Raw genomic sequence first — 17,183 nt, forward strand, 5'->3', positions numbered from 1 at the left:
CCGGAACACGCGCTGATGTGTTGATGTTGTATCACTAACAGATTGCATATGCGGCGTGTTACGTCATCACTAGGTTGCTATAAAAGATGAATGCGTAGGAAATAAAGGTCAGTGTTTTTGCACGGTATCAAGTGTGCTGTTTCGCTTCGGCTGCTCCCCGCGAGTTGGCTATGACAGTGGCGACGAGGATGAAAGTGTGATCTGCTGGTGCTGCCTGGAAATTCCCCTGTTGAGGCTGTGTTCTCTACCGTACATCAGTTGAGAATGCCTGGAGTCGGCAAGCTTGAGTCGTTCGACGTGGGAAAAAATAGCTGGGATGAGTATCAAGAGCGGGTAGAACAAATTTTCATAGCCAACGACGTCGAAGATGAAAAAAAGCGAGCAGTACTTCTCACCTGTTTGGGATCTGCCACGTATTCATTACTCACTGCGGAACCTGCTGTCACCGTCGAAGCCGCCAGAAACAAGCCTGTCAACGATTCTTGACCTGAAGAAGCATTTTTCGTCGAGACCATCGGAAGTGGTTGCAAACTTCAAGTTTAATTCAAGAATACGTCATTCTGGTGAAACGGCTGGGGATTTTTTCGCTAGCCTGAACAAACTTGCTGACGATTGTGCTTTCGGCACGTTCCGAGACAGAATGTTTCGTGACCGCATTGTGGCAGGGATCAACGACGAGGTAACGCAGCGACGACTGTTGGAGTCACCAGATTTGACCCTTGATACCGCAAAGAAGACAGTTATCGCGATGGAAGCGGCGAACAAAGATTCTCGCGCGCTGTCAACGGCCATGCCAATGACTGTTGCGCCGACGAATGCCGTGTCACGTGATACAGGAAAGCAGAAGCATAAACCTGTTTCATGTTTCCGCTGCGGAGGCGAGCATCTCGCGATGCAGTGTCGACATGCAAGTAGCGTCTGTCACAAGTGTCGAAGCAAGGGGCACCTGGCGCGAGTATGCAGGGGCAAGGCAGTTACAGTTACGAGAGCAAGCGGATCAGCGTTTTTGTCCCGGAAGCATCAGTCAATCCATACCGTAGACGACGAAGAAAGCCGCTCTGAGACACCGGCACCGCAAGTCTACGAAATGTGGCAAGTGCGCGCACCGGCTCACGACGGCAGCCCGTACCGGGTTGAGGTCTCCGTGAATGGAACTTCACTCATTATGGAACTCGACACGGGAGCAAGTGTCTGTCGTGTCGGAAGAGACCTTTCACCGCAAATTCCGTCATGTCGTCTGGAACCGTCAAGCGTCATGCTGAAAGGTTACAACGGTGAGCTGTCCCCGGTGCAAGGCAGCCTGCCTGCCACTGTACGACTAGGAAACCATGAGTGCCGGGACGTGTTGTACATCGTCCCAGGACACTGCCCGTCCCTGATGGGACGTGGCTGGATGAAAGGCCTCGGAATTGAACTGCGCAATGTGATGGACCTTAAGGCTATCACGTCGGTTGAGGGACTCATCGCTGAGTATGCGAGTGTTTTCGACGACGCCTTGGGAACATTCAAGGGAGGGTCCGCGAAAATAACAATCGAAGGACAACGTGAAGCCGAGGTTCTTCAAGGCTCGTCGTGTTCCGTTCCCAATGATCGAGCGCGTCAACGAGGAACTGATGCGCATGGAACGAGTTGGAGTGCTGCGTCCAGTTAAGACTTCGGAAAGGGCTCCGCCTATCATGCCTATCTTGAAGCGAAGTGGCCAGATTAGGATATGTGGCGACTTCAAGGTCACTGTTAATCCCGTGACAGTGCCTGAAAAGTACCTGATACCACGCGTTGAAGACCTGTTTAGCCGTCTTAGCAGTGGCGAGAAGTTCAGCAAGTTGGACTTGAAGGATGCGTATTTGCAAGTTCAACTGGACGAGGCATCCCGCAAGCTGCTGACAATCAACACACCAAAAGGACTGTACCAATACACGCGTTTGCCTTTTGGCGTCACATCTGCTCCTTCAATTTTCCAGCGGGAGATGGAAAACCTGCTACAAGTGCTCAGACACGTTGTGGTGTATTTCGACGACGTTCTTGTGACTGGACGCTACGACCAGGACCATCTAACAAATCTGGGCCTAGTCCTAAGCCAACTGAAGCAAGCTGGGCTTAAATGGAAGCTTGATAAGTGTACGTTCCTGGAACGGCAAGTTCAATACCTGGGTCACGTTGTCACGGTTGCCGGGTTTCAACCCAACCCTGAAAAGGTAGAGGCTGTGCTGAAGGCCCCTAGACCCAAAGATGTCAAGGCATTAGAGTTACCTAGGTCTAGTCAACTTTTACCGCAGGTTTCTGCCGGGGCTGTCTAGTGTGTTGCATCCCTTGAACGAGCTGCTTGTGGCTAAGGTGCCTTGGAAGTGGCGTGAGGATCACAAACGTGCTTTCAAAAGGAGCAAGGAGCTACTTCTTTCAGCAGCAGTGCTGGCGCATTATGACCCCAAGAAACCCGTGGTTCTCGTATGCGATGCGTCACCGTACGGCGTTGGCGCCGTTCTGGCTCATAGGGAAGACTCGGGGGCTGAACAACCAATCGCATTTGCATCACGAAGTCTCGCGCCAGCCGAGCGGAACTACAGTCATCTCGACAAGGAGGCTCTTGCGCTCATGTTTGGCGTAACCAAGTTCCGACAATACCTCTGAAGACGCCAGTTCGAGGCAATTACGGACCATAAACCATTACTGGGCTTGCTCGCTCCGGACAAGCGCGTGCCTGAGATGTGTTCACCGCGTATCATGCGTTGGGCGCTGATGCTTGGAGCATATAACTACAAGCTCATGTGCCGGCCGGGAGCAAGCATTGCCAACGCGGATGGTTTGAGTCGCCGACCACTACCAGTGTACGCTCAAGCTGTGGAGAGGCCAGCGGAAGTTTTCATGCTGGAGGCTGCTTATCCTCGGGTACTGCGGTCGACTGTAGTCGCGGAAGCTACGTACAAGGACTCAACCTTAGCGAAGCTACGAGATGCCTTATGGTCTGGAGCTGAGCTACGTGACCCTGAGTTCAAGTTCTACGCAGATCGAAAACTTCGGATGAGCGTGCAAGAAGACTGTATACTTCTCGGATCGCGGGTGATCATCCTAAGTGCATTGCAGCAAGAAGTGTTGCGACTCCTTCATGAGGGGCACCCTGGAATGACCAAGATGAAGGCTATCGCCAGGAGTCATGTCTGGTGGTCCTCGTTCCACGAGGACATTACTGCTGCAGTTCGCCAGTGTCAGGTCTGCCAAGAACACCAGAGGGTTGCGCGGCCAGTAGCGATGATGCCATGGCCGTTTCCGGACAGACCATGGTCTCGCCTTCATATTGACTTCGCTGGACCTTTGAAGAACTGCTACTTGCTGGTCGTTATCGATGCATTTTCAAAGTGGATAGAGGCCGTGCCTATATCTACACCATCGGCAGAGGCAACTGTCTCATGCCTGAGGGTTGTTTGCCACTCACGGATTGCCAGATGTAGTGGTGTCCGACAACGGACCAGCGTTCGTGAGTGAGCAATTCAGAAGCTCCGTGCATTGAAATGGCATCAAACAAGTACTGACACCTCCATACCATCCAGCGTCAAACGAGGCTGCAGAATGCGCAGTTCAGTGCATCAAGTCAAAGCTAAAGAAATCGACTGAAGGGAGTTTTACATGCCAACTTGCTCGTATTCTCTTCAATTACAGGATTACTCCAAACGAAACTGCCGGGTGCTCACCAGCGGAGCTGATCATGGGCCGTAAGTTAAAGACTGCTCTAACGTTGTTGCATGAGAGCTAAGGTCTTGCTCAAGCAGCTCAAGCAAAAGATTGTTCATGATGGTGGACCTCGAACCACGCCGCCCGTAAGACCCGGAGACTACATCTGCGCACGGATTTTCCGTTCGGGGCCAACCTGGAAGCCAGCAAGAGTGACTGACAGAGCCACCGATAACATCGCTGATGTCGTTTTGTCAGACGGTAGGTGTTGACGGCGCCATCAAGAACACCTGCGACCGAACTTCGCCCCATTTAGTGCGCCTCCTGGACTGCCGCCTGCGCGGCAGACTTCTTCACCGCCGCCAGGGTTACCGCCTGTGCAACAAGCTTCGTCAACCACGGAGTGCGTGTCGGAACGGGCGGGTGTGCAACCGGCTGTGCAACTAGTTCCGCTACCCAGCAACTGTGAGTCAGAGCAACCGAATCCCGTTGCTGAGCCGTATCTTGAAACATGCAGTGAAAGTGGAACAACAGTAACATGCGATCTGGTTGTGCCTACTACCCATGACAGTACGCCAATGCTGCGAAGAAGCACGAGGACAAAAAAAAAACAGTTGTGCGTTTCTGACCACGAAGGCCGCTAAACTAGCGTTGTTTTTCTTTTTTTTGTTCGTTGGTGGGGAGGAGTGTAACATAATAGCCACCGGAATACGCGCTGATGTGTTGATGTTGTATCACTAACAGATTTCATATGCGGCGTGTTACGTCATCACTAGGTTGCTATAAAAGATGAGTGCGTAGGAAATAAAGGTCAGTGTTTTTCCACGGTATCAAGTGTGCTGTTTTGCTACGGCTGCTCGCCGCGAGTTGGCTATGACAATCTCTGTCTACTATTTTCAGTCACTTTCAACAGGCATGCTGCCTCCAGATTGGAAACATGGAAAGGTCGTTCCATTCCACAAATCGGGTAACAAACGCTCCCTATTAAATTATCGCCCCATCTCATTAACCAGTGTACCCTGCAAAATCCTTGAACATATCATCTACACACATATCATGGACTTCCTTGATACTAACCATTTTTTTACCCTGCGCAGCATGGCTTCAGGAAAGGTTTTTCCTGCGAAACGCAGCCAGCTATGTTTGTTCACGACCTACATGTTAACCTTGACTCAAACTTTCAGACTGACGCCATCTTCCTAGATTTCGCAAAAGCTTTTGAGAAAGTTCCTCATGAGCGTCTACTACTACAACTTGCCGCGTTACATCTTAATGCCGATATCTTAGCATGGATTAAAGAATTCTTAAGTAACCGTTCACAATCAGTCTATGTCAACAATCAAATATCTAATTCTATCCCCGTAACCTCGGGCGTCCCTCAAGGGTCCGTCCTTGGTCCACTTCTATTTTTAATTTACATTAATGACTTATCAATGCATGTATCTTCTAAAATCCGTATGTTTGCAGATGATTACGTAATTTATCGTAAAATTAACAGCGTTTCCGATAACACGTATCTCGACAACGACCTCGGAAGTGTGCAAGAATGGTGCAATACTTGGCTAATGGAAGTAAACCCTAATAAATGTAAAACTGTCTCCTTCCACCGCCGTAGAAATCCACTTGTTTTCTCGTACCAAATTGCTGGCGCCTACCTTGAACTAGTTCCTTCCTACAAATATCTCGGAGCAACCCTTTGTAGCGATTTAACCTGGGCAACGCACATTGCGAACATCGTTTCATCTGCTAACGAAACGCTCGGTTTTATTGCGATAGCAAGTATATGGACACTCAAAAGCAGATTTCTGCCGTCGGCGTCGCCGTCGCCGTGAGGTTCCGTATGACGTCAATGGAGATGAAATCGTCGCCGCGCGCCGAACGCTGTATGTGCGAGTGAAAGGGCGCGAGGGACGCGCGCTTTCACGGGGAGTGAACGCACGGCGGAGAAAAAACGCGCGTTCTGCGCTGTGCTCCCTTAAGGGCTGCAGAAGTAGGCGTCTCTTTGAACACGTCCTCCTGCAAGAGTTGGCCGAAAAGTATCTCCCGCTGGGCCCCTCCTGTGACGGGGATTATCCTCGTTACCGGGGGGGCGCAGAGGGGGAGCTCGACGCCTCCTTCACAGAATCCGAAATCTGGGAGGTGCTCCAAACGCTCAACGGTCGCTCTGCACCGGGCCCGGATGGAATCTCCAATAAGCTTCTCCGAAACTTGGACGGACATTCAGTAGCGTTGCTCACCGAGGAAGTCAATAAAATCTGGGAAACGGGCCTCGTTCCCGACTCCTGGAAGACAGCCTCAGTGGTGCTCATCCCGAAGCCAGGCAAACCTCTTGCGCCGGAGAACATGCGGCCCATCTCACTTACGTCCTGCGTAGGCAAGGTGGCCGAACATGCCATTCACAACCGTATATCTAAGCACATAGAAACTAATGAGTTATTCCCTCACAACATGGTCGGCTTTCGGCCGGCACTCTCCACACAGGACGTCATGCTGCTTATAAAGAGGCAAATCCTTGATGATGACACTAGAGACACTAGGGGCATCCTGGCTCTAGACTTGTCCAAGGCTTTTGATAACATCTCGCACCGGTTCGTGCTAGACGCGATCTCGGACCTGGGCCTGGGGTCACGATTCCATGCGTATGTTAGCTCCTTCCTCAGGGATCGCAAGGCCACTGTCAAAATAGGGCAGGTCAAATCCAAGGAATTTACATTGGGAGCGAGAGGCACTCCGCAAGGGGCGGTCATCTCTCCCCTACTGTTTAACATCGCCATGAAGGGCCTCTCGGAAAGACTGGCCACAGTAACAGGAACTGGTCACGCCCTCTACGCGGATAATATTACCGTGTGGTGCATGGGAGGGTCTGACGCTGCAGTTGAGAGTGCGCTCCAAGAGGCGCTCGACATCACAGAACACTTCCTACTAGACACGGGCCTGAGTCTGTCACCAACCAAGTCCGAACTTCTATTGTATAGGCCCACCAGACGGGGGGTTAGGTGCTCCACACCCTTAGATCAAGTTCCCATAGCCGTCTATACGAGGAACGGAGAACAAATCCCCAGAGTGGATACCATCCGGGTCCTCGGACTCTTGCTGGAATCGCTCGGGGGCAACTCAGAGATCACCACCAAGACGGAGAACATGCTTAGGCTTATCCTCAGGGTCTCGAACCGCCGGGGGGGTTTAAGTGAAAGCAATCTCCTCAGGCTCTACCACGCGTTTCTTATGAGCCACGTTAACTATGTAGCTTCCGCTTTGCGCTGGTCTAAACGGGAAGAGGCCAAAATCGACGGCCTCATGCGCAAAAGCATCAAGCGCGTGCTGGGTTTACCACTCACTACCAGCACCGAGCGTCTCATGCAACTAGGCATGCACAACACCCTGTCAGAGGTGATCGAGGCCCAACGAGTGGCCCAAATAATACGACTCTCATCATCGCGAGCGGGAGACGCATCCTAGAATCCGTTGGATGCGGTCACCAGGAAATCATGGAGCGCAACGCGACCCTATCACCCATGGTCAGAGATACGTTCAAGGTAGATCCCCTGCCACGTAACGTCCACCCTCAATACAATGTAGGGCGCCGGGTAGCCCGGGCTCGTTCACTATTAAAAGTGGCTGCGGCCACTCCGAATCTTGCATGTTTCGTTGACGCCGCCCAGTACGGGCGTTCTGATCACTATGTCGCAGTTTCGGTTGATTCCAATGGCTCTCTCATTAACTCAGCATCCGTGGGGAAGGTTTCTGCAACAGTAGCCGAGCAGGTTGCTGTAGCTATAGCACTGAAGGACCCTCTACGTACCCATATCTTTACAGACTCTAGGTCTGCAGCCCGAGCGTTCGCCTCCGGCTCGATATCAAAGGAGGCGGCGGCCATCCTCGGCACCGAGGGGGCTGCTGGTTTTCATATCATAAAATGGTTCCCGGCCCATATGGGAATCAATGTGCACTCTGAGGTTGTTAACGCCAATGAGTTAGCCCATGACTGCGCGCGAGGTATAACACACCGCGGTGGTTCCGGTAGACTCACGGGCGGCGACTTAGGACTGTACAGGGATTCGCTCCTCACCTTCCATGAAATCTTGGCACATTATCAACTTGCTCGGCGGGCCTTTCCACTACCACATCCTAAACTCACTAGACCACAATCGTCGGCCTTTCGCATGCTCCAAACGGGGTCGTTCCCCTCCAGGGGCCGATTTAGTCACTTCTTCGCGCCTAATGTAGATCCCCACTGTCCAGACTGTGGAGAGGCGTACTGCTCTTTATCTCATATGCTCTGGCAATGCCCTGCGTTACGCAGCTCATCGTTTACCACTCTAACGGACTGGGAGGCAGCCCTTAAGAGCGGCGACCTCTCAGAGCAACTACGGGCTGTCCAGAGGGCCTGCGACAGGGCGGAGGACCACGATCTTCCGACCCCGACGTGGGTGCGGCCCGCGACGGCTACGGGGACTCCCTGAAAAGGGAGGCACCCTAAAGCGGTTCCTCAGGACCACAAATAAAGTTCTTTGTCTGTCTGTCTTTCCTCTTCTACAATCACCATATATGTAGTAGTAGTAGTGATTTTATTGAAGAAGAAAAATGACGCTTATTTCTGCTGCCCAATAGGGAGCACGGCGCAGCGTCAGGGGAAGGGGAAAAAGGAGATAAAGATGTTGAAAGGAAGCGAAGAGAAGGAGAAGCAGCAAGAGTCTCATCCGATCATGGAGGAGGCTGGTGATGATGAAGTGAGGCTGCTGTAGCCCACGTATCCAGGAAGACGAAGGTTGGCTGTAGCAGCGTACACCTCCTGCAGAACAAGCACATCGTACTCGCTCCGCAATTGGTGCATGGAGAGGTCTGCCTGCCGCCGCCGCAACGAGTTAGCGTTCCACTGGAGCACAGTCGGACGGCGGCGACAATGTCCTGCTGCAGGCGGGAGGGGACTAGCCATGTTGACTACTGGGTGGGGGAACGCCACCTGCCTTGAGGCAGATAGAACGCAGCTGTTGGTTGTCTATAGGCGATCGCCCTGAGGAGGAGTCGCAGGTTCTTGTTCTCCTCATCGCTGGTGGACTGAGGAGCCTCCTTCGGGGACGGCCCTAGCTTGATGCTGCCCCACTTCTTTGCGCCTGCCTGTGGTACACGCTGCTGCAAGCGGGGTTGGGGGTGGTTTGTAGAGGTCGTGGCCTCCTTGTCAGCAGCACCGAGTGCTGCAGCGTAGGTTTTGCCTCCGGTCGGTGTAACACGTGGCGGTCCAGAAGCAGCTGCTGCTGAGCTGGTGGTGGGGGTAGCCCGTAAGACCGCCTGGGCCTCGCGATGCGACAGGTGTGTGGGAGCTGACGCCTTTATCGTGGCCAGGCGCCGTTCTCTCTGCCATAGCTGGCAGTTTGGCGAGTCGGCTGGATGTGGTCCTCCACAATGCAGGCATCTGACCCTGCTCGAACAGCACGATTGCGTCTGATGTGGGCCACCGCACCGCAGGCACCGTACCGGTCTCTGGCAGGTTGCTGTGGCGTTCCCGTAGCACCCGCAACTTAGGCACTGCAGAGGGCGAGGCCGGGAGGGCCGCACCTCGAAGGGCATGCTGAAGAGGTAGATCCTTGAGGGGGGGAACGGGGCAGCAAAACGCAGCACCAGGATGGTGCCCTGTCGCTTAGCCGCGACCACCCGTACCTTCGACGATACGGCAGCCAGCAGGTCCTCATCGCCGTAGTTGCCATGTACGCCTTGCACCACGCCGCTGCTCTGGGTGCGGTCGGCCGGAAGGCACGCGGTCACGGGCATCCCGGCGATCTCTGACGTGGCCAGCAGGTGCTCCGTCCATTCCGGCGATGCCGCGTCCGCAGCCACAATGTTCTTCTTCGTGTTCACGCGTACCTCCTTTACTTCAGGCAGCGCGGAGAGCGCCTGCGCGAGGCCGAGGCGGGAGGTACGGGGAAAGGCGGCACCGTTGTGTGCCGGACGAAACAGCACTGTGCGGGCTGTCAGTGGCGAGGTGGGTACAGAAGTTGTGGGAACCCCGGCAGTAGCAACGGGATCCACGGCAGGAGGTGCAGTAGGCGCAGGTGAACTACAGGGAGCCGTAGGTCGTGCGGCAGGAGGGACGGCAGGCTCGGTCCCGGGAGAAGGGACGCTGTTCGCGGCTAGGCCCGGTGGCAACGCAGAACGCTGGCGGCGTTTCTGCGCCTTTGAAAGAACCTGCTGAAACTCGCCCTCGGTGGTAATGCCACTAGCCGGGGTGAAGTGTCGATCGTCTTCACCTGAGACACGTGGCGGCAATTTAGTCGTCGATGCAATGTGTGGCGCAGTCCCGACTGCTTGCAGCTTGCGCGAGGCACCCTCATCATCACTACCGAGCTCGCTGGGATGCGAACGCTTACGTGTAGTAGTGGTGTCCATATCTTCGAGGTTTACGTCTATCGGCAGTGAGACGTACTGCGGTTCGACGGGAGACGCGCCCGGCAACCCCGTAACAGCGATGAAATCCCCTGCAAGCAGTACATCCGAAGAGCTCGTGGGGGTTGTCGAGGGCGCAACGGCTGTATCGAGGGTGCCGGTCGATGGTGTCTGCCGAGCCGCCGCAGTGGCCAGGGAGGCAGCAGCGGCGGTAGCGGAGCAGGAGGATCCCGAAGTAGGCAGGTTCCCGGCGATCTCGTGCAGCTGCTTGGCCGGGACGTTCGTCAAAAGAGGCGGCGTCGCGAACATCCCCGTTTCGGAGGTGGTCGTTGTGGAGGCAGTAGATGTCGGCCGTTCGCTGATGGCCCGGCAGAGGCGTTGCGCCTGCTCGTGGTGCAACCGCACTGCCTCAGCGCTGGCGATGAGCTGCCACAGAGATCGTGGGCAGGCGACGCTCACCGCGCGTTTGCGCGACGAGCTGCGTACGAGGGAACGCCGCGGGTGGTCGGTCTGCTGCGCCGGTGAAGCTGGGGGCGCCCCTGCCATCTTAGCCGCGAAAAACGGCTGCGCTAGACAAGCGCGCAGATGGCACCATATATGTAGAGCAAACGTGCCTTCTTTCGACGCGCGACAGGCCGTGGAGGAAGGGGGGGGGGAGGGAAGGGAGGCGATGTTTAGCTGCGGCACCAAGTGCCTATTTATATCAGAGGCTCCGGCAACAGTCACCAACGCCGCACGCATTTTGAGCGAACGCGGGCAAAACGCCGACGGCGTCGACATCAGTTCTGCGTGTTGCCGGTGCTGCTGCATGTCCAAGTTTATACAGCTGATAAAGCTAATATTATTACTCTGTATAGCTCTCTAGAAATTTGCTAGCGCAATTGATGCTTCGCCTTTCAGGTGAAACTGCGACCACTTTTTTTAAAACGCCATTTGCGCCACGCCCCTCAAAATGTAAAATTACTAGCCTATCAGTCTCTCGTCAGGACGAAACTAGAATACGCATCCCCCATTTCAAACCCGCATCCAGTATAGCTCATCAATCAACTTGAATCACTTCAAAATCGAGATGCAAGATTTATTCATTCTAAGTACTCTTACGAAGTCAGCATATCGGCACTGAAAACAGAATCCGGTTTATCATTGCTTGCATCTCGTCGCCGCATTGCTAGTCTTTGCCTTTTTCACAAGTTTTCTTACAGCTCGCTCGGCAAGCCACCATATATTCTCCCCGCGGCACGCATCTCCAGTCGCAGCGGTCACCCGCAACAAGTGGCGCGCCCGCGTACGCGCACCGTCACTTTTTCGTCTTCGTTCTTTTTTCGTGCAGCAACAACCTGCAACGGCCTTTCTAATGAACTCACAGTCATAACTTGTCCGTCCACATTTTTGAACACCGTAACAAATTGCCTTGCATTGTAATAAAATATGGCTTTCAATTTTTTTATGTATGTACCCACCCCTTATGTAATACCCCTTCAATGGGGTCTTTAAGGTAATCAAATGAAATGAAATGGAAGTGAATGAAACATGCAAAAGAGTAACTTAACAGGAAGACGAGCTTTTGGACAAATCTGGCCGGTTGTTGAATATGGAAGTAGCAGTAAATTATCTTGAATGCGACTCCATAAGAATCAATTTCTAAATTCATGGTGTCTACTGCACTAATAACGAGGACTTGCGAAAGGTGGTGGAATCTATCGCAACAAAACTCGAACTTACTATGCCCAGACATGACGATAATGAAGCCGTGCACAGAATCAAAGGCAAAGCTAACTCCGTCCCACCTATTCTGGAGCATCTTTCAAGGCGGGCAATGAAAGAGCGGAACAGACTGAAAGGTGAAAAGATATACTGGAACGATAACCTAACTTCACGAATGAAGAAACTGCTTTGGGTGACAGAAAATCGGCCGAAAGATAAGCAAAAATTGGAGGACGCTTAAGCTTCGCCTTTAAGAGTATAGAATGCGATAGCGTTATCGGGACCCGTTCGCATCGCATCGTTCGCATTCGGCAAGTAGGCTTCATTCACAGCAACACTGAACGTGGGAAAGCCAGCTCACAAAGACCAAGCTTACACCGATCCTCTTAAAGTCGGTTTCACTTTAAAACTGAAATGCATTGCTGGAAAGACGTTTTTCCAGGGGCAATATAAGTGGTGTTATAATAAAATGTGAAGGCCCTAGCACCTTTTTTTAAATTTTAATAATTGTTTGCTATTGCCCCGACGGTGGGCGCGCAAGTCTGGTAGAAATTCTGGAAAAGGGGTTTGTGTTTAAGTTTCCTCGTTGCAGAATTATATTTTCTCGTACATTCAAATTACAATGCGACGCCGATTGGTAACCGATCCGACGGCGAATCCGACGACGAATGATAAAGACGTACTTTACCTTTTTTCTGACGGATTTCACTGTGAGAATTCAATTTTTGTTCACCAAAACCTTGCACCACGTGGAGGGCCTGCGCGGTCGATGTGGTTGGATGATCTTCTCCGCCACCCGCGATCACACGCTGGTTGCCGACGCTGGATTTTCTGCGACACGGGGCCCTAAACGCTATCGCGTTAATATCGTTTCGTCTGTGAGCGCAATGGCAAAATACTTGTAAGGAAACACGAAAGAATGTCAGTGCGACGCATTGACAGTGAGCAAGGTTTAAACAAAATATTCTGAAATGGCTGACCGAGTACACTCAACTGACCAATGGCTATCAAGGATAGACGAGCGGGCGTTTGATCTTTCCCGTAGCTTGTTGCTTGAGCTAATACATGTGAATTAGAGGAGTACGCGCAGACACAGGGAAACGTTAAAGGTTTACATCCGTAAAGCACTGGCATCATTACAAGTTTAAATTTTACCAGAAAGCAATGTTTCAAAAGACGAACGCGCTCATATTACGCTATTCAGTCATTATTTTTGTGGAGGAAAAATAAGATAGGTGGTGGCGTTGTGGTCTGTGTGAAAAATTATTACCATTGTGAAAGAGTAGCTTTTAATTTTCAAGGTGCTGAAGTGGTTACTGTACGAATCGCCAAGGCTGATCTGGAATTCCCGGTATGTGCTGTTTCTAGGCCACCAAGCACCAACATAAACATGTTTTTAGACGCGTTAGCAAGCTTGCTCAAAAAGTATACAGACATAAGTTGCATAACTTAGCCGGTGATGTTAATATAGACATTTCTGCAACAAATAAGCCTACAACATCTGATTACTTTTGGCAAGCTGCGGACTCGAAAACAAAATTCCGAGTTATACGCGCGAGGAAATTTTCGCGATCGTTTAAGAAGATCGTGTATTGAGCATATCAGCAAGAAATGTGCAAATATAACTTATTTGGCATCGTTATTACGGAAAACGTATCGGACCACTACTTTGTCGCTATGGCAGTTCCAGGAGATGCTGGTGTTTTAATTGAAATTAAGACCGAGGAGAAATAAGTTTTGAATTCTAATGAAGTAGGTAAACGCGTAAGAGCTTTTACCTGGGGTTATTTAACACAGCACAGCCACCTAAGGGCTCACGAACCCATTGGAGATGCCTTTACGGATATCTATCGCTGCTCCCAAAGGAAAATAAAGCTTAAAAGGAGAATTAAAAAGAGCCCATCGATCGATAACGAAATAATGGAGCTTTGCAGTGTTAAAAGCAAATTTCTTTAAAAATGGCGAGATAAACCTGGAGACGCTCTTGCAAGAGAAGAGTTCAGGCAGATGAGAAACAAAGTGAACGCTAAAATAATTCTAGCCAGGAAGCGCTACCACGCAGGCAAGTATTCAGATTGCAGTCGCAATAGCGGTAAAACGTGGAACTCGGTTAACTCTATTATAGGGAGACCTGCCAAGAAGAGTATAGACGATACTCAGGCGGATGCCTTTCCCCAGTCACCCGCTGTCCAGATAGCATTACATTCTTCAACGTTCATTCTACTTTTCTGGCCACAATTGATGAAGGGGAATTGTGGGATATAATACGGTCCATGAGCTTAACAAGATCTCCAGGTTTTGATAATATTTAAATGAGAGATATAGCTGCGAATTTCAATGTGCTAAAATCAACACTACTTTGCATCTTAAATGAAACATTAAGAACCGGCGATATCCATGAAAACACGAAAGTCAGCATTGTCAGACCACTATACAAGAAAGGATCGCGAAAACTTTACGAGAATTACCGACCCATTTCGATTCTGTCGTCGTTGGCAAGCATCTGAGAAAAAATAGTCCATGTTAATATGGCTTAATTCTCTGAAACGTTTAGCTTTATTAACCGAGCAGTTTTGATTTCGCTCAGCACAGAGTACCGTAAGCCAGTAAAAAAAGTTTAATGACCATGTCTGTAACGAAATCGATAAAATCAATAATGTATTTGTGGTGTCATGCGAAGCCTGTGTGACGTCACGCTGACGTCACACTGGCTTCGCATGACACCACAAATACAAATACATTATACAGCGCGGTGCTCATCGCCTTATAAGCGCTGTGAGCCGGGCGCTCCGTGTTCTTCTAGTTCAGCACTCACGCACTAATAAAGCGTTTATACTGTTCGCCACTCATGGCCACTCTGGCTCTGCCTCGTCCCTCGTGGCTACAACAATATTGTCTCTCTTCGTTTACCTACAAACAGCATTTGACACATTCTATCATAAACTGTAACTTTCAAAACTAAGCAGCTACGGTTTTCGAGGTCCGTATCACACATTATTAAAAAAATTATTTAGCCGGCAGACAGCAACGTCTCCGTGTGGCGGAGTCCTATAGTTCTATGTTGTGTGTTAAATCAGGTATGCCGTAAAGGTCTGTTTTGGGACTGCTCTTGTTTAATATTTATATGAATAATCTTGCTTGCTTACCACTAAAATAAAACATAATTTGTACGCTGATGACACGGCTTTGATCATATCGATGAAATCTTTGAACGAAGCCTCTCGAGTACTATGTTATAGCTAAACTACTTGATTGGTTCATTCACAATAAAATGTTTATTAATAAATCGAAGACTAACATGATATGCTTTCACAGTCCATATAAAGTAGTTGAAGATATTTCTCCCGTTTGTCTTCACACCAGTCGATGCGATGCATGCTCATGTCTTCCGGTAACTCTGGTAAAGAACACAAAATACCTGAGTTTACACTTCGACGCCACGCTGTCATGGAACGTCCACATTGAAAAGCTCGCAAAACGTTTAAGTGCTGTGTGCGTTCATTTGTACGCCCTAAAATCCTTATGCGACGTAAAGGTTTGTAAAATGGTTTACGAATCACTTGGTGAATCGACAATAAGGTGCAGAATAACAATTCACGGCTTCGCTTCTTCTAGAAGACTTAAGATAATTAATCGCATCCTAAAAAATTGCCTTTATCCTCTTTTATGGTACACTTGGTCATGTTTCTTGTCGATCATGTACCAACCGGACGTGTTTGTCGAGCAGCAAGTTCTGTTTGACGCGCTATGTAAGAATTGTTTTCCTACTAAGTTCAAAAACTTGAACGTGAAATCTCGCTGTTTACGTCAGACAGAAAAATATGTTGTACCTCGTGTGTACACCAACTGTGGCAACGGGACTCGTGCTTTCTACATGCCGGCTAATTTTAATAATTCGAATGATAATGAGATCACAGGTTCATTTAAACAAATAAAAATATTTTAAGGTTTTGGGTGATAAGTAATGCAAAATTTGTTAAACTTTTTCTTCAGGATTTGATGTGTATGCAATGACGAAGCACTTTCAGAAGACCGCTTTACACTATGTACCTTTTTCGATTTGTTAATATAGGATTCTGTTTCTGCGAACCCGATTGTGTAGTTGCATTTGGTGTCAATGTCTTTCCTTTTCTATTGGCAGCATTTCCCGGAATTTGTTTATCATTGATCGATTATCGATTAGCTATTGATTGGCTATCGCAAGGTATTGGCCATGTATTTGGACTAGGCTAAGCACTAGCAAATCATCCCCAGCATTTTCCGGGATTTATTTACTTCTTCCTGGTGTTTTACGTGCCAAAACCAGTTCTGATTATGAGGCACGCCGTAGTGGAGGGCTCCGGATTAATTGTGCCCACCTGGGGTTCTTTAACGTGCACTACAACGCAAGCACACGGGCGTTTTTGCATTTCGCCTCCATCGAAATGCGACCGCCGCGGCCGGGATCCGAAACCGCGATCTCGTGCTTAGCAGCGCAACGCCTTAGCTGACTAAGCCACCGTGGCGAGCGGGATTTATTTATTATTGACCGATTAGCTATTGATTGGCTATCAATTGGCTATCGATGACTGACTAAGCTTATATAGTCCCAACCATGCTTAGCTGATGTAGCCATGGCTCAGGTTCGCTAGTTCACAGGGGTATGTGCCCTTGCGCTTGGAATCTTGCTGCACAACCGCCAGGAGCGGCCCACATTTTTTGTCCGCGACGGACGGACTAACGGCCGGCATAAACAGCTCCGCTGTTAAATTCAGCCTTTTCTTGGTGTCAGGAGTGGCAGATGACTGTAAATGGCCAAACACCTGTAACGCTAACAGTAAGTAGATAGAAACAGATATCTTATTTTACTCACAATATTGCTACGGAACAGTATTTGCCTTGACGAAGAGGCGAGCAGTGTGAAGACGACGACGAAGACTAGAGTCTACTGCGGGCTGTGGCTTCTTGGCCGAGTGCGGCGCATTTCTTTGTAAATATACTTGTATATAGCTTTTCGTCTGCGTCTTCCTACGTAACATATCTGGTAGAGGTGGACGTTCCCTGTACCTCGTCACGGAGCTTCGCAGTGGACGGTACGTCGAGCCTTCCGTCATGGCTCCCGGCGACGACAGCTCGACTCAGACGACTCCGACACCTGCTGCCACTTCGACCACCTACATCGCTCTCCCCGCTTCCCGTGATCCCGGCGTATTCTCGGGCAAAGATGGGGAAAGACGTCGACGACTGGCTCAGCCTGTACGAACACGTCAGCCGCAATAACCAGTGGGACCCTACTATCATGCTCGCCAACGCACTCTTTTACCTCGGTGGCACACCTCGAGTTTGGTTTCCGACACACGAAGATGAGATCACCAGTTGGGATTCGCTTAAGCAAAAGCTCCGAGACTTGTTCGGCAACCCCTACGGTCACCAACTTGCCGCGCAGAGGGCGC

General features: G+C 50.4%; 1 protein-coding gene across 1 annotated transcript; it reads right to left on the reverse strand.

Annotated features, from left to right (window-relative positions):
• Positions 1-6,675: 6,675 nt before the first annotated feature.
• LOC119464972 (uncharacterized) lies at positions 6,676-11,417 on the reverse strand. The gene is made up of 3 exons (XM_037725828.1): positions 11,412-11,417; positions 9,529-10,473; positions 6,676-6,759 (listed from the first exon to the last, which is right to left on the reverse strand). Exons 1-3 carry the CDS (start codon positions 11,415-11,417, stop codon positions 6,676-6,678), a joined length of 1,035 nt encoding a protein of 344 aa, XP_037581756.1.
• Between the last annotated feature and the right edge of the window lie 5,766 nt (positions 11,418-17,183).

Source organism: Dermacentor silvarum, chromosome 9, assembly GCF_013339745.2.
Source record: "Dermacentor silvarum isolate Dsil-2018 chromosome 9, BIME_Dsil_1.4, whole genome shotgun sequence".
Taxonomy (NCBI): domain Eukaryota; kingdom Metazoa; phylum Arthropoda; class Arachnida; order Ixodida; family Ixodidae; genus Dermacentor; species Dermacentor silvarum.

Excerpts from the sequence above, each read along its gene's own strand:
- LOC119464972 (XM_037725828.1), bottom strand. Across the intron at positions 6,760-9,528 it reads CGCTGCCTGAAGTAAAGGAG|CAAGAGTCCGAGGACCCGGA; the intron begins GTACGCGTGAAC and ends GAGCGATTCCAG.